The sequence below is a fragment of the Lycorma delicatula genome, chromosome 13, assembly GCF_047948215.1.
Source record: "Lycorma delicatula isolate Av1 chromosome 13, ASM4794821v1, whole genome shotgun sequence".
In the NCBI taxonomy this organism is placed as follows: Eukaryota; Metazoa; Arthropoda; class Insecta; order Hemiptera; family Fulgoridae; genus Lycorma; species Lycorma delicatula.
In genome coordinates, this window is record NC_134467.1 from 5999581 (window position 1) to 6026984 (window position 27404).

At 31.5% G+C, this 27404-nt stretch overlaps 1 protein-coding gene across 7 annotated transcripts in view; it reads right to left on the reverse strand.

Annotated features, from left to right (window-relative positions):
• Positions 1-27404, reverse strand: part of LOC142333949 (uncharacterized) — a 147140-nt gene that overhangs the window by 19999 nt on the left and 99737 nt on the right. For 5 of the 7 annotated variants that reach the window (XM_075381584.1, XM_075381585.1, XM_075381583.1 and 2 more), the window contains one exon: positions 6056-6196. In XM_075381584.1, coding sequence (XP_075237699.1) covers positions 6056-6169 — 114 coding nt within the window. In that variant the 5' untranslated portion in view covers positions 6170-6196. Of the gene's footprint in view, positions 1-6055; positions 6197-12109; positions 12328-18395; positions 18486-27404 lie in introns of those variants that run through there. The other 2 variants (XM_075381590.1, XM_075381586.1) reach the window with 2 other exon arrangements.

Consider the following 27404-nt stretch of genomic DNA (forward strand, 5'->3'; position numbering starts at 1 on the left):
AAAAACTAATCTCTGTCTCTAAACAAAATTATTATCATAATAAACTTAATAACTATAAAAACAATAGCTACAAAATGTGGAAAAAATTAAAAGAAATTATTGATAAAAATAATAACGTTTACAGTAATGTTAGTATTAATGTAAATACACTAACTAACTTTTTGTCGATTCAGGTATAAACTATTCGCATCTCATACCTTCACTGAGTTTGTATGACAAACTTTCTGTTGAGGGAGATGGTTCTGAATTGACTTGGACTTGTGGTTGCCACATCATGACAATGCTCTTGTCCATTCTTTGTCTACAATTCATGGTTTCTACGCCAAGCAAAGAATTGCACAGGTTTTCTGGGCTCCTTACTTTCCAAATATGATTTGTAATTCTTCCCCCAGTCCTATGAAAGTGTCCCAATTTGAGGGCTGAGAGGACAAAAGTAGAATGTGACAGCGCAATTGACAACCTTATCAAAAGAGAACTTCCAGCAATGGAAGAACTTTTAAGACTTTCTTTTTCTTGTTTAGCCTCTGGTAATTACCGTTCAGATAATACTTCAGAGGATGAATGAGGATGATATGTATGAATGTAAATGAAGTGTTGTCTTGTACAGTCTCAGTTCGACCATTCCTGAGGTGTGCGGTTAATTGAAACCCAACCACCAAAGAATGATCTAGTATTCAAATCCGTGTAAAAATAACTGGCTTCATATCCACGATCTAGTATTCAAATCCGTGTAAAAATAACTGGCTTTACTAGGACTTGAACGCTGGAACTCTCGACTTCCAAATCAGCTGATTTGGGATGACGTGTTCACCACTAGACCAACTCGGTGGGTTAGCAATGGAAGAACTGGGTTAAATAAAGTCAACAAGTAATTTATTTCTTGGCCTACAAATACTTTTTCAAAAGAATTTGTATTTATTAACTGAGAGTAGAAATACACTAAATAAATAATTCTTATGAATAAAATTAATTACTTATATGTAAATAAAACACAAATTTCTTATAAAAATTTATTTGAAATAAAAATATATAAACTAATTTTAGACTGTACATCATATCTTAATCTTCGATGAATTATATATATATATATATATATATATAAAAATCTTATGACAACAATTTTACAGAATTTGTTTCTTCTTTATGAAAATTAATATGTTTTAAAAATCTATCTTTTCTATTAAAAGACTTACAACAAAAATCACACATAAATTTTTTCTGACCGGTATGAACAGAAAGATGTCTTTGTAATTGATAATTCTCCATAAAAGACATTTCACAAAAATTACATACAAATTTTTTCTCGCCAGTATGAATGGTGTCTCTTCAAAGTATCACAGCGATTAAAAGATTTCAGGCAAATATTACATGAAAAGTTTTTCTCAACGTAATGAGTAGATAGATGGTTTTTTAATATATTACTCTGACTAAAAGATTTAAGGCAAATATTACAAGAGTACATTTTCTCATGAGTATGAGTGGAGAGATGTATAATTAATACTCCCTTCTGATTAAAAGATTTCAGGCAAATATTACACAAGAACTTTTTCTCTCCGTTATGAATTGTAAGATGTTTTCTCAAATTACTACTATTACAAAAAGATTTTAAACAAATATTACATGTAAAATTCTTCCCTGAATGAATTAGAATGTGTTTCTTCAAATGAAGAAACACATTTTGAATATTTTCCTCAATATTTTCTAAAACTGAATTGTCATTATCTCATCAGCAAGATCCTACAATAAAAAAAATATATATTATATTCACACCAAATAAAAAAAAAAATTGCATAACATTTATAATAAGATGAACTTCATTTTGCAGAAAGGATAAAACGAAACGAAAACAAATCTTTGTTGAACAATCCTATTAAAAAAAGTGGATAATTGATACATTTAAATAACCTGATTACTTGATTTAATTGGGGCAACGATTACACATACTGCTTATTGTAGTATGTATAAGTGGCTAATGAAGGCTGGGACTGAGCATCTACTGGGATAAGAAGATCCCTTCTACAAATGCCAACAGATTCTATGGTGGGTGGTAAAGCGATAGAAGACAGTGCACCCTCTTGGCCTTGGAATGGGAAACCATTCCTAAAGGCAGATGTAACCAAAATTTCAACGGCATAGGATGCGGAAGGCAATCACCACACTAAAGACCTTTGTGGTATCCCTAGACCCATTGGATTACGCTCTAAGTATGGGAGTTCCTGAGAAGAAATTTTCGGAGTAATACTCCCACAATCGGATCTCTGGTTAGGTACTATCCTCGGAGAGACATATAATGGTACAGGAAAGAGAAATGATAGAAGAAAGAGAATATCAAAATTAAGGATGGGAAATGGAATATAAGGACAATGAATGGGAAAGGGAAATTGGAAAATGTAAAGGTGGAGATGGAGAAGTATAGATCTGTTAGACCTGAGTGAAGTATGATGGGAAGAAGGAGAATTTGTATCAGGAGACTATAAAATTATTTTTAAGGGAGGAGAATGCAAGGAAAGAGGTACAGGAATGATATACAGGAAAGCAATAGAAAATAATACCAGTCAGCGAAAGGGTCCTAGCGATTCGCTAGGATCCTTCTGTTCGCAAGTTCTGTCCTAGCGAACAGAACCAGTAGCCCCCTGATAATACAGGTCTACTTGTCAATAATGGACGCACTGGAAGAAGTAGACCAGATATGTGAACAAATATACGAAGTAATGGAAAAGGATATATAAGAACAATTGTTTACGCCGTTTAGCATAAAGTTTCCGTTATTTTCAATGAATTCCAACCTAGGGTGGGTCCCGTTGTTTTGTTACAGGAATGTTAAATTTCACTTTGTTTCGTATTTTTGGGCTTGTCATTTGAACCTGTTTTATTATTTGTTCTTGTGTTAGACCCTCCCCCCCCCCATCATCCTTAGTGACCGCGTCCATTCTTCTATCGAATTATTTTTGACTACCCTTTTCATACACCCGTTATTCTTTCGTTCCCATACTAATACATGCACACATCTCTTGTTTTTTACACACACTCTCTCCTGTCCACTACCTGGATCTGGTTCCCCCTTTTTCTTTCACGCCATCTTTTCAGCAGAGTAGATCCAACATTCCTCCAATACAGTCACCTATGGCCAATATTCTCCTGCAAACTTTGTGATAATATTCTCATCCAAGCAGAATCTCAAAACTCGTCACTACACATCTGAGATTCTACGCATTATTCTACCACTAAACCACATCACACCTCTGTATTCCTGATACACCAGTGCGGACTACGCCCAGGATTACTGTATGTATTCATGTATCTGCATTCACGAGTTCGTCTCTTGATACTATTTGTGTGCTACAGGCAAGTTCAATTTTCATTATTACGTTAAACAGTGATTTTATCATTGAAATTAGTGGAACATTCAGTTCATCATACCTTATGCCTTACGATTTCAAGTTTGGTTAAAAGAAAACCATTTATTCACTTAAATGCATTCATGATAGGTGGCTTACCTGTTTTACATGTTTAATTATTACGATTTGTTATTGTAATTAACTCTATAATTTATTTGTGTAACTTGCTGATCGCCGAGTTTAATTCTTTGCTACTTATGCACTGTATTCATAATACTTCTCGTAAATTAACCTAAAGCAAATTACTCCTGATGTGCTGGTATGTTTTAGGACTTTGTGATTTTTGTATTTTCAAGAATGCTTATCTATCAAAATAAACTCCATTTATATTATTACTTATTTTAATGTGATTATATTATAATTAATGTTTTCTAAGCTAATGAAATCTGTTCATTGCTAATCTTCATAGTACAGTATATATGTTAGTAGTGCAACTGTTTTCCAGTTCCACTTTCTATTGATGTTATGTTTTAAGTATCTAATTTGAAATTAAGGTGTTTTATGTTCTTTTATTTTCAGGCTCTGTTACATTGTGTATTTAAAAAATGTTTATTCATGTATTTTTGCATTTAACAAAATTATTCATTTGTTGATTCAGCTGATATGTTAAGTATTATTAAGTTATGTTAATTTCATAATTTCCTTTTATGTTTTAAAGTTATGATTATAACATAAGTTCATTTGTTACACTTTCAATAAAGTCCAATTTCTTTTGGCAAATACTAGCTGTGTGTTTTTTGTTAACTTTACCTAACAACAATAATGATGGGAGATTGGAACAGTGTGGTAGGACAGGGAAGGAAAGAAAATATAGTTGGAGATAATGGGCTTGGTGAATTGAATGAAGGAGGGGAAAACTAATAGCATTTTATGAAGAGTTTGATCTATGGATTGCTAACACCTGGTTTAAAAATCAATGAGGAAGATTACATAAATGGAAGGCTCCTGGTGACAGACAGATTTCATCTTGGTCAAACAAAGATTCAAGAACAGCATAAAGATGGCAAAAACATTTTGTGGAGCAGACACTGAAACAGATCATAATCTATTAGTAGCAGATGTTAGAACTAGACTAAAGCATACTGGAGAACCCAAATCGATGAAGAAATGAGATGTAAGTAGACTCAAGACTGATGACTCTGAAGCGTATACACAAAATCTGGAAGAGAATCTGAGAAAAACAAGAACAAATGAAGTATCAGGAGAACAGAACACCATTAAAGATTTGATACTGAAAGCATTGCAAGAAGTGAGAGTAATGCAAGGAAGGACTGGTGGATTACGCAGGACACGTCGGATAAGATGAATGCAGACAATCGAAGAATATTTACTTCTAAAGAAGGGAAAAAACAATACAGGAAACTTAACAATGAATTAAGGAGGTTAACTGAAAATAAAAAAGGGAATAAGCAAACAGGGCGTAATAAATAAGAATGGAAGAATGACATCATGTGTAGAGTAGAATACGGCTGTTTGACCTAAACTACGTTAATGATAATCAGTCAGGACTGGTGATTGAAGAGGAGTGGGAATGTAAGGAGGAGCAAAGAGGGCCAAAAATACTAAAAACAAACTAAAAAAAGCAATAAAGGATCTAAGCAAAAAGAAAGCAACGGGCTATGATATAATACCGTCTAGGACTGATTTGGGAACAAGTGCAAGAATGAGCAAAAGAGAAGGTTCAGTTGACATAGTGCTGGAAGGGAAGAATATAGAACAAGTAAAATCTTTTAATACTTCGGAAGCTTGGTAAAATGGGATGGAAGTTGTATTGAAGAAATTAAAAGTAGGCCAGCGATGGGTAAAGCTACATTTGAAAAAGTTAAGCGACTGTTAACAGCAAAAATGATACAGATTAAATTAAGGAAGAAGTTTGCTAAGTGTTACAATTGGAGTGTGGTGCTGTATGGCAGTGAGTATGGACTATTAAGAAAAAAGAAGAAAGATATTTAAATAGTTTTGAAATGCGGTTATGAAGGAGAATGTTGAGGGTGAGGTGGAGTGATAGAATAAGGAATGAAGATGTATTATCATGGATCGAGGAAGTTAACAACACAAGAAAGAGATAAACGTCTTGACTGAGACATATCTTCTGAAGAGACTGCCTACTAAAAACTATAATCGAAGGGAAGATAAAAGGTAAACTAGGAAGGGGAAGAAGATGGATTGGAATGCTGGAGGATACCAAGAATGGGAGAAGAGAGAAAAATGGGTGGCTGAGAGAGAAAGAGACACAGAACATAAGATCCCAAACCAGATCTCATGGCCTCCCAGTGATTTTTTTTGTTAAATATTCTGTACTTAACAATCACAGGAAAAAATAACTTTCTTTCCTTTATCTTACATCGTATTTTTATATGCTTTTATGAAACACCTTTGCTAAAGGATAATGAAACTTTGTAAATGACATCTTAAAAAAGAAAGGATAAGATATTCTATAGAAAAAATCTATATATAAGATAATGTTAGGAATGAACTAGTTAAAGAAGACAAACAGGAATGTAAGATTAAAATCATTAACTGAAAATGTTTAGATAAAAACAGGGGTAATCTGAGTATGAATTAAGCAAACAATTCTAATTATAACACCAGTAAGTTAAACTAAAAACAAACAAGCACGTTATGTATTTTTAAATATAACAAATAAACATCTTTACCGACTCTTCCTGTTTAATTTGACCTTGTTCTTCCTTTTTTATAAACATCAAACCTTCACAGTTCTCATTTGAATCTAAACTTAAAGGATCATTTTCTTCTTTTAAAGGAATCATTGCGTGTAATTTATTAAAATTTAATCCCTGCAACAGAAAAATTTCACACTACTGTAATATTAAAGTAAGTTTTCATTCTCAATTTTAACCCTTGAGCAGGTGTGCTGGATGATAATGTAATACTCCATCACATAATTTTTTAAAAGTACAGACGTTCCTTGTATAGAAGTTTTCTATACAAGGAACTTCTCTTTTATGAATTTCTCTATAGTACAAAATTTTCCCCGAAACCTTGACTTTTAAGGGAATTTTCTGTGTGCAGTTACTTCCGTACAACAAACAAATGATTTCTATATAACAAATTTTTTTCTAATTTTTATTTTATGTGAAGTAGTTTTACACAGCCAGCTTTTATTATAATGAAACTGCAAATAGCAATACAGTAATGCTGTGACCTTGATAACGGCAATGTGACTTACTGTAAGACAGCCCATGTTTGTTTTATTGCTGCAGTTAGCATTTCCTGTAGTGCGTCTTTAATCTCAGTGTGTAAGAGTTTGTGAATTTCTTAACAGACAAGCTGTCCTTAGATTTTTTTTTTTTAGTTTGTATACTTAATCTGTCTATGGTTGTTTATACAAACAGAATATCAGAATGTAAAAGTGTAAAACTTTATCTATTCAGATAAAATAAAAATTATAGAATATGTTGATAAAAGTAGTAAAAAGAAAGATGCTTCCTTACGTTAGGGAATTGCAGCCAGATCATTATCGACAATTTTTCAAATCGTGAAACAATTAAAAATCAGTCTGAAGAAGGTTTTATTGAATTAAAAGAGTTATTAAAGAATTCACGTATTTATTGGCAATACGTGAATTCAAATGTCAACAAAGACAAAATGTTTTATAGTGGTTCGTGAAAAAAATATTCCTGTCAAGTGTTACAATAAAAGAAAAAGCACTATAGTTTGCAAAAACTATGGGTTATTGAAGATTTTGTTGCAAGCACAGGTTGGTTGGAGAAATATAAAAACAGACCTGGAATTTCTAAGAAAGTGACAACGGCACTTGGCGTAAGTGCTGATGTACATGAAGTCGACTGTTCATCTTGGAGAGAAAATGTTTTAGTAAATCTCTTATACATCAGTATGAAAATAATAATGCTTTTAATGGAGTTGAAACAGCATTAATTTTTAAGTGTCTGTCAATAAAGACTCTTGCTTTAAATAAATGTTTTGGAGGAAAAAACACTAAAGAAAGTGTGTCTCTCATGTTAATGTGCTAATATGACTGGTACAGAAAAATGTATGATTTTGTTAATTAGAAAAAATAAAAAACCATGCTTTTTCAGGGTGTCAACTCATTAGAAGTGAGTTACAATTTTAATATGAAAGCGTGGATGACGAGAAATATTTATTGTAAATGGCTGTGGAAGTTTGATCACAACATGACGAAACAAAAGAGAAAGGTGTTACTTTTCCTTGACAAGTGCTCTGATTACCCATGATAGATTTTAGGAAAAATGAATTCAGTTAAAATTGTGTACCTATCATCGAATATGATCTTAAAACTTCAACTTATGAATCAGGGCATTAAGAAGAACTTGAAGGTTCACTATCAAAAACAAGTAGTGTTGAAAGTGCTCAGTGTAACTGATAATAACCCTTACAAAGGAAACAATAAAATTACAATGAAAGGCTGTATTGCAGAAGTATCAAAAGCACGAGTAAATGACATTAATTCCAAAACAATCGTGCAATGTTTTAGTAAGGCTGGTTTTACCAATATATTCAAACAAAAGAAATTGCACACGCGCTGAGCAAAAGTTGGAATAAAATAAATGACATGAGTTGTCTGACTGAATATGTAACATTACAGGAATACATTGATATTGACAATGAAGTTGGGATTGCTGAATATCCCACTGGTAGTGAAATTGTAAGTGATATCCTGCAGTTTTGTGCTAGTGAAAATGAAGATGAAAAAATGGAGAAGAATGTGATGTCCTGGATATGCACTAGCAGTTTACAAAATACCTTTTTATTAATGTGTGCTGGAATACAATAGCAAGAAAGTGGCCGGAAGAAATCTTTCTTTAAATAAACAAATCAGAATCTTTTATTGAAAACAATAAAATTCAAACTAAAATACTCGATCTTTTTTTTAATGAATAATAACGATAAATAAAATTAACTAATACGAATAATTAAAATAGAAAACTTTTCATTTTCTAAAATATGCAAATTTTAGACAATTATTATTAATACTGTGAAGTTCAATTAAAAAATCAAATTTTACAAGTTTAATGTACTATGTGGTTTATGGATACCTGATACTTAGATATGTAATGTTCAAAGTACTTTGTATATTGCATGTTTCTTTATAAGGAAATTTTCCCAGTCTCCCATGACATCATTACCGAGAAGTTCTATTGTATTTGTGAATGTTGGCAATAATCACTGCCTCCAATCTTAAACCAGTTCAGCAAATCTTCTCATGGCCGTTAGTAATGTCAAACAATTTATAATTACTTCCTTGTACAAAGTAAAGGAAGTATTGTGATCGTGAAAAATTTCAGTTTTCAGATCTCAACGGAAATATCAATTTTGACCATCCCTGAATCCATTTTGACTAGTTTTGGGGTGACATCTATATATACATGTATCTTGCATGACTCAAAAACGATTAGCTGTAGGAAGTTGAAATTTTGGATTTATGACTGTTGAACATCTAATTGTGCACCTGCCCTTTTGATTGCAATCGACTCAACCAAAAAACCCCAAAATCCATATTTGTTTGGATTTTTTATTGTTTCTTAACTGATGCAATAAGCCCTCCTCACTGAGAGCTTTTCAACAATATATCATAAGTGATACTTATTTTCATTGGTTCCAGAGTTATAGCCAAATAAAATTTTAATTAATGAAATATTTGGATCTAAAAAGAGCATATCAGTTCGAATGAGATTTCATCTCTTTCTTTTAAATTTTTTTTTGTAATTTAAATATATTGATTTATTAATAATTATTAACTTTCGATTGTAAAAAAAAAATATACGATAAATAATTCAACAACAATCAAAAATATGAAAAATTATCAGAAAATACAAGGGCAAGTCAATTATTATCCGCAATTTAGTTATATTTTTGTTTATGTTGATAGTACTGTCGTGTTGCGTAGGCGACGCATGCGTGTTTTAATTGTTATGTCTGTGCAGGTTTGATGCTGCTAGGTTAGTTCCATTATCGCTGGCCTGCCGTTAACCATGGCTGCTTCACTTTCTGTTTGCACCAAAGAAGAATTCAGTGATCCGGTTTTTGTGGTCAGAAGATGTATCAGGGGTCGAAATTCATCTAAAACTTTCAGTATAGTACGGGAACAGTGTGTTGCCGCAATGGAGTGTCTACGAATGGATTGAAAAATTCAAAAATGGTCGCACAAGTATTATGCATGACAAGGAGCCGGACAACTGTTTACCGCCACAAATGAGGAAAACATTGAGCGTGCGCGTGACATGGTTTTCTTAGACAGACAAGTAACTATTGATGAAGTGGCACATCGTCTGCAAATTACAGACATCGTCTGCCTACGAAATCATCCGTAACAGACTTGGGTTTCGTAGTCTGAGCAAGATGGTCCCAAAACAACTCGCACAGTCGCATAAACAAATGCGCTTGGACATCTGCCAAAAACATTTGGTTCGCTATGATAACAAACAGGACATCTTCTTAGACAGAATCATCACAGGTGACGAAACATGGATCCATCATTACAAGCTAGAGAGTAATGTTTTGGGACTCACAAGGCCCAGTACTGGAACATTATGAGGAAAGGGGGACGACAATAAACAGTGCGGATTACAGTTAGATGCTTACTGCCAAGCTGAAGCCTGCAATTTGAACCAAACACCGAGGACTGCTGTCGAAAGGTGTTGTTGCACGACAATGCCCGCTCACACTTCTGTAACACTCCAGAAACTCAACTTTGAACTACTGGCTCATCCTCCATATAGTCCTGATCTTACCCCTTCTGACTACCACTTATTTGGTCCACTCAAAGTGTGAACGGCCACTTTGACCTCAAACAAAACAGTGAAAGAAGCGGTGCGTTCCTGGTTCACAGCTCAACCGAAAACCTTCTTTTATGAGCGCATCAGGAACCTTGTGCAACGTTGGACCAAGTGCATTTAAATGCAAAGGGACTATGTTGAAAAATGATGTACAAGTAAGTTTCCTATTTGTATTGCAATAAAATCTATAACTACATTGCGGATAATAATTGACTTACCCTCATATTAATGAAATAAATAAATAGAATTTTTAAAAAAAATTCTTATATTTAATAGGCATACAAGGAAGTCATGTGGTGTCCACATCAGAGTTTTTTGTTTTTTTTTTTTTTTTGTAATTAAATTAATCTGTCAATAAAATGTGGAATATTTTTTAATCTGACATGTCAGATCATTAAAGTACTTATAAACACTTTTATTTTTTTCTTTATTTGTTCGGTGTTTACTTTTAATAAATTTATTTCATATACATAATCTAATTTTAATTATCATTTATTATACTGCATTATTTATTTAGCCAACCCTGGCTGGCTTTAAAATCTGGATCGTCATTTAATAGTTCATCCATTTGAAGAACTGCCTCAATAATTAATGAGCCATTTAAAGGTAGACCTTGACTACGATGCTGTGCAAACCAAATGTACATTGGTTTGTCAAGTTCAGCATTTTCTGTTGTTTTCATTCTCTTTCTGGTTGTTACATCACCATCAGTAACTTCCATTTTACTCATCAATTGTTCTATTTTATCGGAATTTTTTTTTAATATTGCTTACTGATATATGAGGGATTGTGAATTCCTGTGATAGTTTAACGATACTTTCACCCTTATACAGGTGTTGAAGAATCTCAAACTTTTATAACTTCCACATTTGCTAGACAACTTTGCTTCGTTAAGTAAAGTACACACTAATAGGTACGACACTAGTATGAACAACTGACTCGCATAATGCAAAGTTCACTAGTGTAATGAATTTTAGAAATGAAAGAGAAATGATGTAATTACAGTTCTTTTGATAATAAAGTACTATACTGTGTAAGAAATATGAAAAAACTGATTAAATAATAGTGCCCAAATGAAAATGTTTATATGAATGAAAGATATGTAAAGTAATTTTATCTTCTTTTTATAGTTCTTTTCTCACATGATTACTGTAATTTATACATAATGTACAATAGGCTCATATAAAAACATCAGTCGCAATTAAGTGAATTTTTATGCTGTAGGCCTAACAGATGGTGTACTTTTTATTAGTAATTACAAATTTAATTTACTTTTGTGTATCAGTATTGTACCTCTAAAATAAAAATCACAAATTTTTCCAGAAGGATGACGAATTATTGAACGAGATGAATTAACGGGTGACGAACAATCGGGGTCCTATTGTAATTATAACCTAATTGAAAACTTCCAAAACTGTCAACTATCCGCTGTTCTTATTTATTAGTATCGTAGAATATGAATAAGAAATTAAGTATTATTATTTCCAATAAATAAAAAGATAATCACAGAACTTATGCAATGTTATCCAACCCAATGTTTTTTAATCGTATACGTCATTACTGTTAAATGTTTTGAGTATTTAAATTATAAATCAGTAATTATTGCAATTATTTAAATAATCAAAACATTTATGTTAATTAGTAGAGGTTAGCGATCTTAGGTTAAGTTTGGTTAATTTGTATCTATAACTATAAACAGCAAACCTTTGGATTATTGTCAATATCGCCCGATATAACCATTATATTATAAATATAATTTAACGAATTAACTTACGATCGCTAACGTAGACTATTTAACACAGGAATGTTTTAAGAAATGATTACATTGTAGAGCACTTAACCGTACAGCATTAGTAATGACAAATTCATCATAAAAAAAAAATCAAACTTAAATTCTATTAATTTATACTAGAATGGTATAAAATTACTTACTTGGTCAGAAAAACAAAAGTGAACACCACCAAATAAATAATACTTATATTAGAACATAAATACCTCCCTTGCAACGGTCTTAGACAAACGTTCACACTATTAATGATTGTTCAATAATGCCAACAGATGCTATTGTATACTTCAATACATACGATATCTCGTTATAATACTGAATAATACTAATGTGTTTTTGTTAAACATAAAAGTAATAAAACACAAAAACGCAGTAGTTATACGTAAAAATTCAAAAAACATTTTCGTTAATAAATTAAACAGCCGGTAATCATTTTTAATTGCTTATACATTTTTGACCATGACGATCGGAGGTGATATTAATTTAAAAATGCATACTTTTGAAACGACACACAGCACCAAACTTATTTTAATTTTTTTCTATAAAAATGTACTTAAAATATTTTACAAGAAATTAGTTGTACTTTTTTTGTGACATCGTCTAAATTAAAAATTAACTCGGGAAGATCGGACAAGTCAAAAGTGGTCAGCAAAGAGTTTGAAGAAACGAATCATTATAATGATTCAAATCCCGTAAATCAGTTAGTTATCAAGAATCCCTGATTCGAATCACATTAATCTTTCAGTGAATCCGAAGTCAATAATTATTAAAAACAAACATCAGACATAAACGAGTATTTTTATGGATCACTGCAACGCAATGCCAAAAGACCTTGACAGCCACTTTTGTTTAAAATACCGGTACACGTAAATAAAAATGATACGTTTAAGCATTTTATATTAGTTTACATATTAATTCTGTTTCACGTTGTTGAAGTAGTTATGTGAAGTGAGAGGGTATCGGATCCGTAACCATGGACTCATCGGTCTGAATCCAACTTTAGATACATATATATTTTTTTAAACTTTTTTTAATTTAAATATACTGATTTATTAATAATTATTAACCTCTGTAAAAAATTTTGAAATAAACTCAAAAGTACATAAAATTTTATTTTACTAATAACTTCTGATTTTTCTTCATATATAATTTTTTATTATTATTGAATTGTTATTTGTTGTAAAAGGTTTTTACAATAAGAGGTTAATAATTTTTTTATACCTGTACTTTAAGTTTCTACATAGAAGATTAAAACCTTTTTTCAACAAAACAAACTAACATCTGACTACAAGTTTGGCTTTCAAACTTTTCATAGTACCATCGAACAGATTCATAGAGTTCTTTCTAATATTCAGATAGTTTCAGACAAAGAACGTCTGCTCTACTATTTTTTTTAAAAATCTGCCAAGTCTTCAGATTAGGTGTAGCACACTGGCCTTTTTAAAATTAATCAACATCTACCTTTTCAGTATTTTAACATTTTCAGTTCTTTTTTAAGTAATAGATATTTCAAGGTTAAATCCAAACTGAATTGTCTCCACTATTTTCCATAAATATATGGATTGCTCAAGGAAGTGTAATATTCAAACACTTCCAAATATGCCAGTTTCTTCCAACACTGTAATAGCTCCCTTTACTTATGTTCTTTGCTTGTACTGTGTGAAAATAATTGAAGCATCACCAGACACCGTGTCACAGCACCTTCATGAATAGTTAAACAACACTGAAGCATGATGGAAGTTGTGGCAAATAAATTCTAACGAAAATAAAAGTACACATTTAGTTTCACTCTCTGAACAAATGTCCACTTGTTATAATCGATGACATTCAGCTACCGCAATCAAATTCTACAAAATACTTTGGTATTCATCTTGACAAAAGGCCCACATTTGGAAAAACGAGAAAAACTGAATATTAAATTTTGTCAGTTGTACTGGATTGTAAATTTAAAGTCAAAATTATCGCTGAAAGAGTTAATTATTTACAAAGCCATCCCTAATCCAATCTGGATTTATGGCAGCCAGTTATTGGGAATATTAATAAAATTCAATGTAATTATATTACATTTTCAATCCAAAGTTTTTCACAGCTCACAGATTTACCTTGGTCCATTACAAATAAGAAAGTACACGACTCTTCACATACCTACAGTTATAGAAAGAATCTCAATTTAATAATCAAAGCTCAACGGTCATCCAAATGTACTGTCAATTAACCTTTTAAATCAGATTTGACACTTACATCCTACTGACCTTTTTTAAAATTCAAGATTTTTAAGAAGTCAATCCTTCTAAGAGAAGTAAGAAGTAATTATTTTTTAACTTTTGCCGTTGAGTTTTTATCCTTGAAGACATTTGTAAACATTCATTCACCTCATTTTTACATTTGTCCTGAATGAAAAATTATGGATATCTACTAGCAGTAAAACAAGTTTATATCAGCTGTTATTTATTTCAAACGCATTCTAAAATATAAATATACATTCTAAATATAACCAATTTAAAAAATAAACCACCCAATAATGTCATCTGATGTCAGTGTGAAACAGCTGCAATGTAGACTATTTCCTGTCAGATCATGACTGTTTCAGGTTGAACCTGTAGTGCAGCGAGTATGATTTGTGCTTTTATTGAGGCACCCTCGACAATGTTGAACACGTGATCTTCGTGTGCATCAAATGGACTACTAAACCAAGGGTGAGGTATGTAACGGACCTGTTAGACAAGAATAACATAATCGAATGTGATTTCTGAGTTAGTGAGGATCCCCACTGCGTTGAGGGGGGGAGTAGAATGGTGGCCAGCCTGCTGGAATGGTGGGCATCCACCTACGTCAGTTAAATTTGGTTAGACCACATTCCGGAGGCTAAACGGAAAAAGAGAGTGAGGTAGTGTAGTGGTCATTAGTCTAGCAACCACTAGACTGGGCTGGGCTAATAGTTTCTTTTCATGGTTTACAGATACAAATGGTATCTTTACATAGAACTAGTAGTTAATGATTTAAAGAACAATTTAGATCCAGAGTAACAGTGCAAGGTGAAAAGATAAAGATGCAACGATTTGCTGATGATATAGTAATTCTAGCTGAGAGTAAAAAATATTTAGAAGAAACAACAAACATCACGGATGAAATCCTACGCAAGAACTACTGCCATGAAAATAAACAAGAACAAAATGAAAGTAATGAAATGTAGTAGAAATAAAGTAAATGGACCGCTGAATATAAAAATAGGAAGAGAAAAGATTATGGAGGTAGAAGAATTTTGTTATTTGGGAAGTAGAATTACTAAAGATGGATGAAGGCAGGAAATTCCAAATAAATAAATAAATAGGAAATGCCAAAATGCCGATTAGTAGAGGCGAAACGAACTTTCAGTAAGAAATATAAGTTGCTTACATCAAAAATTAATTTAAACATCAAGAAAACATTTTTTTTAAAAGTGTATGTTTGGAGTGTAGCTTCATATGGAAGTGAAACTTTGACAATCGGAGTATTTCCAGAGTAGAAGCTTTGAAATGCAGCGCTACAGGAGAATGTTAAAAATCAGACAGGTGGATAAAGTGACAAATGAAAAGATGTTTAGTCAAATCAATGAAAAAACAAGCATTAAAAAATATATAGTTAAAATAAGAGACAGACTTATATAGGCCACATATTAAGGCATTCTGGAATATTCGCTTTCATATTGAAGGGACAGGTAGATGGTAAACATCTTGCAGGCAGGCAATGTTTGGAATATGTAAAACAAATTGTTAGGGATGTAGGATGTAGGGAGTTTACTGAAATAAAACATTTGGCACTAGATAGGGAGTCTTGGAAAGCTGCATCAAACCAGTCAAATGACTGAATACAAAAAAAAAGAAATAAAGGCATAGATTTATCTTTTAATTTATACTCTTTTGATTTCTTAATTCGTTATTTAGAATTTATAAATCTGATTTCTTGTTTCTCTATGTTTTAAAACCTTCTTTCTAAACTGTTAAGAAAATTTTTCTTAAGTTTTTGCTAATCAATCACCTTTTTCAATCAGTTTTGTTCTTGTGTAAATGTTTTATATATAATTATGGAGTATTATTGACTTAAACGTGGTACTTAAAAATGGAGCTTCTTCAATAACTACCTTATCAGAAAGAGAAAGCCGATAAAAATTTAGCCAATTAAGAAACATTCCCTTTTCCGTATCTCAGATTTCACGTTACATTCAACGCCCTCACAGATGGCTTTTCAGTAACTATCTTATCAGCGAGAGAAAGCCGATAAAAATTTGACCAATGACAAGAAGAATTCACTCTTTCGTATCACAGATTACATCTAACATTCAACGCGCACACAGATTATTTCTTCAATAACGACTTCCTCAGAAAGAGTAAGCCGATAAAAATTTAACCAATGACAAGAAACATTCTCTCTTCAGTATCTCAGAATAAACCTAAAATTCACCGCCTTCGCAGATTACTTCAATAATTGCCTTATTAAACAGAGAAATCCGATAAAAATTTAACCAATAACAAGAAAAATTCTCTCTTCCATGTCTTACATTACACCTAAAATTAAACGCCCTCACAGATTACTTCATCATAATTACTTTATCGGAGAGAGAAAGCCGGTACATTTTCACGAATGACAAGAAACAATCTCTCTTCCGTATCTCAGATTGCACTTACCAATCACCTTCCTCATAGCTTCCTTGGTCAATAACTACATTATCAGAAAAGGAAAGCCGATAAAAATTTAACTAATGAATTGAAACATTCACTCCTCCATATCTCACACTACACCTAACATATAAGCCCTCACAGATTAATTCTTCAATAACTAACTTATGAAAGTGAGAAATCCGATAAAAAATGAGTCGATGAGGAAAAACATTCACTCTTCCGTATCTGAGATTACAACTACCATTCATCGCCTTCAGAGATTACTTGTTCAAGAACAAACTTATCAGAAAGAGAAACCCGATAAATTGTAACCGATGGCAAAAAACATTCTCTCTTCCGTATCTCAGATTAAACCTAAAATTCACTGCCTTCACACATTATTTCATCAATAACTACCTCATGAAAGAGAGAAAGCTGATAAAAAATTTAAATAACAAAAAGCATTCACTCTCTGTAACTCAGCTTACACCCAAAAAATTAATACATCATAACTACTTTATCAGAGAAAGAAAGCAAATAAAAATTTAACCAATGAAGAGAAACATTCCCTCTTCAGTATCAAAGATTACACCTAACATTCAACGCCCTAAAGATTACTTCATCATAACTACTTTATCAGAGAGAGAAAGAAAATAAAAAGAGAGAAAAAGAAAATACAAATTTAACCAAGGACAAGGAAGTTTCACTCTTCCATATGTCAGATTACACGTAGCATTCAATGCCCTAAAAATTACTTCATCATTTCTACTTTATCAGAGAGAAAGCCAATAAAAATTCAATCAATGAATAGAAACATTACCTCTTCTTTATCTCAGATTACACCTAACATTAAACGCCCTAAAGATTACTTCATCATAACTACTTTCTGCTGACAACTCGATAGTCATTTGCCGAACAGGCTTTAAAACAACAATACAATCGGTGTCGATTATCCATTCTAAGGCATCCAAAAATCGAAGAGCTTTTGGAATTTCAGATATCGTAACGAACAATGGATCTTTAAATAGCCTTTCCAGCATCATTAAAATAGAATTCCACCTGGTCCAGACATCCTGTTTAATTTTTAATACAGGTTATCCCACGATCAGTTATTAATTTGCTTGTTGCCGTAACACACTACGTTTAAAATGCGAACAAAATACCTGAATTTTTTCAATAAATCTAAGTACTCTATGTTCTTTTTACCATCATCTTGTACAGGTAACTTAAGCTTGTGAGCCACACACGGACGGTAATGCAAATTTAAATGTTCATTAATCGCATTCTTTATTTTACATCCGTTGTCTGCAACTATTGCCACTATTTTATCGGTGATATTCCATTCTTCGAAAATTGTTTTTAACATAGCGCCGATTGCCACTCCCGTTCGAGCAACTGATTTTTCGCGAGTCGCCGGTACAATTGAATGATGTTTGTTACCGCGTGTAAAATGTAACAAACAATTTATTGCCATCGGTCCACCAAATATCGGTAGTTACTGAAACATGTTTTATTGAATTTAAGATATTTTTAACTTTTTCCGACGTTCGAGAATAAATTTGGGGTAGCATTGTACACGATAAATGTTTCCTACTACGTGACGTATACAACCGGTTCAATTTTTTTGTATAATCTAAAAAACCAGAATTTTCAACCGACGATAAAGGTTGAAAATCGGTAGCTACAACCTTAATGTTGCACATATCGATTGCACTTTTTTCTGCGATAGATAATTATTTTCATAGTTGTTTTTTAGGCGGAGCTATATTTACTTTATTAAATTTAATTTTACTACCTGGTGTTTCGGCTGATGATATGGAAGGAACGCGATCCGCTATTACTGGTACTGTGCGTCCGTGAGGTTGATTAACCGATGAAGTAGAAGTTTCAGAAGTATTTTCTCTTTCGTTATTATTATTACTCTAAAATCACCTGACCATTCGATAACGTAGACTGGAATAAAATGTTCAACATTTTAAAAAAATTAGTGTTCAAATACAGAGATAAAAGAACAATTGCTAACATGTACAGGAACCCAACAGCAACAGTATTGAAGTGTTCTTCAATAGAACATATGAAAGAAGCCGTAATAAGAAAGGGAGTCCGACAAGGATGTTCCCTATCTCCGTTACTTTTTAATCTTTACATGGAACTAGCAGTTAATGATCTTAAAGAACAATTTAGATTCGGAGTAACAGTACAAGGTGAAAAGATAAAGATGCTACGATTTGCTGATGATATAGCAATTCTAGCCGAGAATAAAAAGGATTTAAAAGAAACAATGAACGGCATAGATGAAGTCCTACGCAAGAACTATGGCGTGAAAATAAACAAGAACAAAACAAAAGTAATGAAATGTAGTAGAAATAACAAAGATGGACCGCTGAATGTGAAAATAGGAGGAGAAAAGAATACGGAGGTAGAAGAATTTTGTTATTTGGGAAGTAAAATTACTAAAGATGGACGAAGCAGGAGCGATATAAAATGCCGAATAGCACAAGCTAAACGAGCCTTCAGTAAGAAATATAATTTCTTTACATTAAAAATTAATTTAAATGCCAGGAAAAGATTTTTGAAAGTGTATGTTTGGAGTGTCGCTTTATACGGAAGTGAAACTTGGACAATCGGAGTATCTGAGAAGAAAAGGTTTTTGAAATGTGGTGCTGTAAGAGAATGTTAAAAATAAGATGGGTGGATAAAGTGACAAATGAAGAGATATTGCGGCAAATAGATGAAGAAAGAAGCATTTGGAAAAATATAGTTAAAAGAAGAGACGGATTTATAGGTCTCATACTAAGGCATCCTGGAATAGTCGCTTTGATATTGGAAGGACAAGTAGAAGGGAAAAATTGTGTAGGCAGGCCACGTTTGGAATATGTAAAACAAATTGTTAGGGATGTAGGATGTAGAGGGTATACTGAAATGAAACGACTAGCACTACATAGGGAATCTTGGAGAGCTGCATCAAACCAGTCAAATGACTGAAGACAAAAAATAAAAATAAAAAATAATAAATAAATAATAATAATTCATTAATAACAAAAATATGTATATGAAAAAAATCAGAAGTTATTAATGAAGTAAGATTTTATGTAATTTTCATTTTAAAAAAATATGTATATGTAATATAATAGGCGTACAAAGAAGTCATGGGGTGTCCAGATCAGATATTTCCTGTATGACACAAGTACATCAGGGAGGCTTCATGGAGAAAATCTGAAGTTTTTAATCGAAAGAGTACCATAACTTAGAGGAATACAAAAAAACTATTTTCAAGTTAAAATAAAAAATTAATTAAATCTCTGAACGGGTATGGGGTGGGTTTCGAAGTAAATAATACGGGGTTTTTTCTTTACCTTCTGTTCACTAAAGATCACGTTTCCAAAATTTAGATGGGGCTTGTCGTATGCTAAACATGTGCTTTTATCAGTCACATTCAATACGGTGTTACTTTCAATATAATTTATTATAAATGTATTTTTTAAATGTTATTAATAATTTTTTTCACAAAAAATGCTTTAATTTTGCTTTAAATTTGTATTTTCAATTAGAATTGCATTATCTTAAATTAATTTCAGTAGTTTTCTTAGGAAGACTGATTATTAGACTAATTAAATAAGTGAAAATCTCATTTTAAGTGAAAAGTTTTTCTGTGTAATATTTTATGTATTTTAATTTCCGTACGATTGATAATAAGTTTTAAAAATAACAAAAATAATTTAATATTAGACAACATATATATTTATAATAGTTTATTGTTAAAAAAAATTGATGTGAATGAAATTTTAGATGGAATAATTTTTCATTATAATTTAGTTGTTTAAAAATAGTGGTTTGTTGAATATGTCTATCAAGGTCGTTGCCGTAGTGTGGAAAGGCAGAGAAGCTATGAGTGTGTAAATAAAAAACATGAAACGTATGACAATACTATTCGTAATAGGAAGCTTGTATATGATGTGATGGACAGACGCAATGTTGCCATTTAAAATTTTTTACTATTGTAACATTTAAACTGTTATGTTGCCACTTCTTCCGTTGTGGTCCCGTAGCCGCCGAGCTTGGCATCAGACAAATCACCGCGTTGCGTTTTTTCGTATTCAATACGTTTACATAGAAGATGAATAAAATTAATAATTTTTAATATTTTGGTAAAATTTTTATTATCTATTTTTTTTTAAATTTAATAACGAATCAATATATTATAATTTTACTATTAAAAAAAAAAAAAAAAAAATTTCTGCATTTACACCCTCGGGCTGCTGTTCATAAAAATATAGATCATAGGAAAGTAATTTGGAAATCGTAAAAATATTATGGGCATTTTACTAAAAATGAATTAAACTTGCAAAATTAATGATTGCCTCCACCAGTAGTATTTTATGCATAAAATTTTTTTTGGAATCTTTGTAATTTTTTTTATTATTTTCATTTCTTAAAAATTAAATAATAATAATAATAAATTGTACTTAAGTTGTATTATTTTTTTATCGTTATATTTATCCGAGATATGATAAGGCGTTCCTCAGGATTGAACAATGAGCAGCGCCCGTGCGAAGTTAGATACGATAACTAATTGTACTACATTGCATCTTGAGCGAAAAATAATATTACTGTCTCTTTTGACAAATGAAAAATGACAAGTGACAAATGAAGAGGTATTGCGGCAAATAGATGAAGAAAGAAGCATTTGGAAAAATATAGTTAAAAGAAGAGACAGACTTATAGGCCACATACTAAGGCATCCTGGAATAGTCGCTTTAATATTGGAAGGACTGGTAGAAGGAAAAAATTGTGTAGGCAGGCCACGTTTGGAATATGTAAAACAAATTGTTAGGGATGTAGGATGTAGAGGGTATACTGAAATGAAACGACTAGCACTAGATAGGGAATCTTGGAGAGCTGCATCAAACCAGTCAAATGACTGAAGACAAAAAAAAATTAGTATTACCCAATTCTTCATTTAACTGTAAAGAATGTTTCCGTTTTAAGTGCTCTTTTAGGTTAGTAATATTGTCGAAAAACATTAAATGGTTTTTTGTTTTTTTTTTGCAAATTTTACAACAAACACTTTTGTTGTCTTCATTTTTAATAAACAATGTTTAAACGATCGATGATTTCCCCCTGGTTTCATAATTCTACTTCATAAATAAAACTTAAAAAAGAAAGTTTCTAAACGGCTAAATTATATACGAAAAATAATCAAACTCGATAAAACCAAAGTTTAACGAAATAATCTCTAAACGAGTAAATTCTAATAAGTAATAATTCCTAAAATACTAAAATAAATGAAAAATTCTGTAGACCTAATCAAAAAACTAAAGAAACAAAATTGAAAAACGCAACGCTAACTGAAACTGTGACAAATAACACCGTAAGAATTGACCCAATATATAAAAACAAAAAACAAGTTACCAAAATATTAGGTACTGATTGACAACGAGATAATAATTTAAATAAAACCACAGCATCTGAAGAAATTAATGTTTAGGGAGCGATTAATAGCGGCGCCAGTAGCCCGTAGACAGTCAAAACTTATTAAATGATAAATTACTCAAACTAATGTATCTTATTCGATGTTTGTACTTGTGGAAAAAATAAGTAACGTTCATATTTCGAACGAATCATCGATTATTTATATCGTTCCATTACTAATACCTCTATTATTAAAATCAATCGATTTTGCCCATCCCTAGAGACGAGAGTCGTAAAATAAACAATTAATAGCGGAGTTCGTAGTAGCAACGGTATTAAAAGTGACACGATAATAATTGTAGCTCGAACCGGGTCGCTTAGTTTTTAAATCTCTCATCCTGTTCATATGAAAGTAATTTCGCTCCCTAATTGATAATTTTCAGTACGTTTTTGAAATAAAATAAACTGTAAAACAATCGCGTAAAGAATTACTAAACAAATAGTAAAATATGCGAAGTATACGATTTAACTGAATTTCGTTGTAATAAAACAGGTTTGGCTAATTATCCTTTGAATTATTAAAATAAAATCTATTAGGAATTCAGTAAAAATAACGTTTGATAAATTTAGTACGCTTCATTAAAAGAAAATGGTAATAAAATAGAAAAACTCCAGTACGTTACGTAACTTGACTTATTTCTCTACACGTAGCGGCAGCCTATTTGGAAACATCTTGGATTTAAAATGCATTACGATTTTGATTCGACGAAGTAGATGCGTACATTACAGACGCGAAAGAAACAGACCACCGTGTGAGAATTCAGATCGGTGAAACCGTTAAAAGATAGTATAAAAACCTTTGTTGTACAGTTAAGTTTCTCAGTTAACAGAATAATCTACGAATCACGCATAAAAGGCGACGTAATTTTTTCCACATAAAAGTAATAACTGAAATCGGTCAACCTAGTTTAAAAATGAGTCGGTTCTAAAGTTATTTAATAATAAACTCCATTGCCCGGTCAAGATAGGCCGAATATACATATTTTTTTATTCACCATCGCTTGGGAAGCGAAATAACGGTAAATACGAGTTAAATCAAGTAAATCAAATAACTGTAAGAAAGTCCGTAACAATGAGGACTTGGAATTTAGCGTTTGAAATACCGATGTTTTTTTTATTACATTTCATTCGACGTACAAGTGTAAAAATTACTTACGGCTAAAAAGTTTCACACAAATAACTTTCTGATGCTAATCTAACGTGTCACCTACTAAACGGAGAATATTAGAGGAAAATCCTTCATTATATAAAAAAATATAAAAAAAAAAATATATATATATATATACACACACACATGCACATGCACGCAGCCAACACTGATCCATATTGTTGGTAAGTACACCATATCCCGCCAAAATTTTAATGCACATAATCAGAAAATGTTATAAAACATTACGTATTACGCTAAGATAAAAATAAGAAGTAACAAACTTAATACAAAATAATTCCAAATAGTAATTAAACAATAAACTATACGAAATACTGAGTACTTTAACCCACAAATTACTTTAAATAACCGCACGTGGAAGTCAGTATAATAGCTGTTGTTATATATCAACACAAAAAAATATTCGTGAAATTCAAAAAAAATTTTTAGAAATCTTTTATGAGGAAAAAGGGTTTCCCATTTAATGAAATATACGCGTAAGTTTAACAAACCTTTTAATTATAATATTATATTTCTTAAATAATATTTTTAAAATTTATACTGGGATATCGACTTGGAAGAATTTTATTCGCTATCAAAAATATCATGCGTTCACGTTTAACGATGAAATTTAAACAAGCAAAATAATAAATCGATTTGAAACGGGAAATATTCAAAACGGAGACAAGATGAGGTATATTGTAAATATTTTACCCTATAAAAAATGATAGACCGCTGGAAGCAGTCAATTGATTTATAGAACACCAGAAAGTTTAAATTCGTGTAAAATTTTCGTTCAATCTGGTCAGTTCTTTCTAACGATTGAATTTTAACCGATTCAATTAACTATCAAAACCGCAAAAATCAGATATAGCTAAGCCTGGCGCACTACGCCTACTGCGATGCACGGAGTGGTCAACTGCTGAGCGATTGCCGCGCTCTCTTCTACGTTTCAAAAATGGAATCGCTCCTATTTCTGTAGCGGAGAGAGAATTTTATAAAGTAACTTTTTTCATCGTAAACTCTACGTTAATATATACTCTAAACATTATTTTTTAACACACGTGAAGTCAGTTGAAAATAAAAATAAAAGAAAAAATCTAACAAAAACGGACCCAGAAATGGCCTAATTAAATCGATTTATACGATAAAAACAAACTTGTGTTAATCCACCTACTAAAGGGAAGAAATATTTTTAAGTTAATTACTTTATGTCCGTTTTGTATATGAAACGCACAACATATGTGTCTCCAGGCACAAATTCAGCGTAAATGAATAATTATATTAAGTAAAAAAATAATATATTTTACGTATTTAAAAACAAACTCGAGAGTATAACAAATATTTACCGATTTGATAAATTTACTTTTTATTTTTTCTAATTAATTACTATCCACCTTCGTGTTATATTTATAATAATCATAAAACATACACGTAGTGTAGTTCTTTGCATGTATAAATTAAATTAACACTGACATATTTAAAACATTTAAATACGGTACGGCAGCTAGGCCCTCCGGGCGGGTTTCTCTGGCGGGCAGCATCTCAGTCCAAAACCGATTACCTCTTGTGTGAAAATGTTTTTTTTTTTTTTGAATGATGATAATCGATCAAGGAAAAGCGAAAAAATATCAGCAAATCTTTGCGATTAAATCTGGTTTAGGCATCTTTTAAAGATAGCACGCTCTCAACATTTTCAAGATTCACAATATCCATGTGTAAATTCACTCGATACGAGAGCTGGAAAGCTTAAATATAAATTAAATTAATTAATTTATCGTTTATATAATATTCGATTTACGAAAAAAATTATCGTAATACGAAACTAATCTTCCTCGACACAATAACAAAAGAAAAGTCGGCTGCAAAATCAATAAATGTCTAAGGAGGATATATAGGATTCAAAAATCTTCTAATTCTGACCTTTATTGTTTACCGTTTGATTTGACCCACGTGTCTTGCCTATATGCATGTTTAATTATCTACAAAGCCAAAAACAAAATCATAAATACGATTTATGATTTTCTTTTAATACTATCGGATAATCGATAGTATTTACTCTATCGATTTATTCGTATCGAAAATACTTGTTTTAAGATATGCTACGATATCGAATGAATTATATACGGATTAAAAGATAGTACGATACAAACTTTGTTAGACATTTAAGTTTCTCGATGAGGAGAATAATCTTTGAATTACGCAAAAAGTTAACGTAATTTTTCCCGCGTAAAAAAATTAACTGAAATCTGTCAACCGAGTTCTAAAATCGGTCGGATCCAAAGTATTTTAACAATAAACTCCACTGCCCGGTCAAGGTAGACCGTAATATATTTTCTAATTCATCACCGCTTGAAAAACGAAATAATAGTAAATCGAGTCGAATCGTGTACATCAAATAACTAAGAAAATCGGTAACAGTGAGGACTTGCAATTTCGCTTTTCAAAATAAAACATTTCATTTAACGTACGCTTGTAAAAATTACTTAAGGCACAAACGTTTCACACAAAAAACTTTCTGGTACCAGCCTAACGTGTCAGATATTAAATGAAAAAACCACCGTTAGAGGTTAACAAATATGCATATTTACAAAAAAATAAAAATAAACGGTTTTTTTTAGAATCACAATTTTGATCGTTTTCAAAAATTATATTTTAACACCGAGATATAAATTAAAATTTTACCGCACAAAAATATACGCAGTAATTACATCTATAACATTAGTAAACCTAAAGGTGATTTTAACTTTAAAAAAAAAGAAGAAACATGACGCCTCATTGTGCGCAACAAGCGAATTTATTTATTCTTTATATCGCTTGGAATAAATACTTTTCTATTTATAGCCTATCGCCTTCGATCGATTTTCTTTATTTGTACGAAAATAATTTGAAAAAATGGAATAGCATATATTTTTCTGGAAATTTTAAACCGATCCGAAACTTCTTTCGTATACTACATCGAAAATAAATTTAAAAAAGATTTCAAAGGACGTAAATTAAGAAAATTAATTTTGTACAAAAATTTGTTTAACTTGAAACAAGGGTTTAACCCGTTTCTTCTCAGAGAAATCTAAAAAATTGTCATTGTAAAAACAAATGTTCTTACACTTCGAACGGCGTTATCCCGCTTTACACAAAATATTTGTTTAACGATTAACTCGTCGGTTATACAAATTACAGAACAATAATAACAATAAATAAATAAAGACTGAAAAATCGCGTTAAAAGTACGAAAGCCTTTTTTAATGCGGGTTTTAACCCTCCAAAATAAAACTTGGTTCGCGAATGAAGTTTTTTTCTTACAAATCTTATACTTTTTTGTGCAGTCGTAATATATAAGTACGTATCATAACTCTCTCTCGGTATATCGGTGTTTGATTCTGTTTTCGGCTCGACGAGTAGCGAACGGGAAAATCACGTGTTACTCTTCTATTACCCGCGGTATGAAATATTATTTTAGAGAATACGTATGGCTTTTTTTTTTTAAGAAGTAAAAAAAGTTCTAAATCGTGTCACCTTCTACCGTTTGGTTACAGAATATAACAGACAAAACTTTCTTAGATTTTAAGATAACCCGGCAAAACTACCCAAAATATTATTGAAAATTTTCCGGTTTTATTTTGCGGTTTAAAAACTAATACTTTATTTATAATGAAACACTTGAGAACACAAAAACACAGACCGGGTGTTCTCGAGGAATAATAAAAACAAGCGAGCGAGCGCGGTAAAATTGAAAAGTTAATTCAGGCTAATTTGATAGTCAACGGTATACAAGGAACTACTTTCAGCAGCAACACGCCTGATCTCCTTAAACTACCAACATCAATGTATCCTTCACGAGTCGGTTGGAGAGTTATCGATTAGGTTAACAAATTTTAACCTCTCGCAGCAGGTAGAATTTGAACCGGCAAATTTCACATTATAAAACTAATTATTATAAATAAACCTTCATTCCGATCGGGAGACAATAATACATCATATAGATTACGTCTACAAAATATAAATTACAAAAACAAATTAAAAAAAATTAAATAAGATAAACAAGACATAAATATTAAAAATAAAAAAACACGACTGCCGAAAAGAAACTGCTGACAAACGTTGTTTTTTTTTGTGCAGCTTTGGTTCCATCATGATTTAAATTTTGAAAATCGGAAGATCGGTTGCGAAGATATAATATTTCTG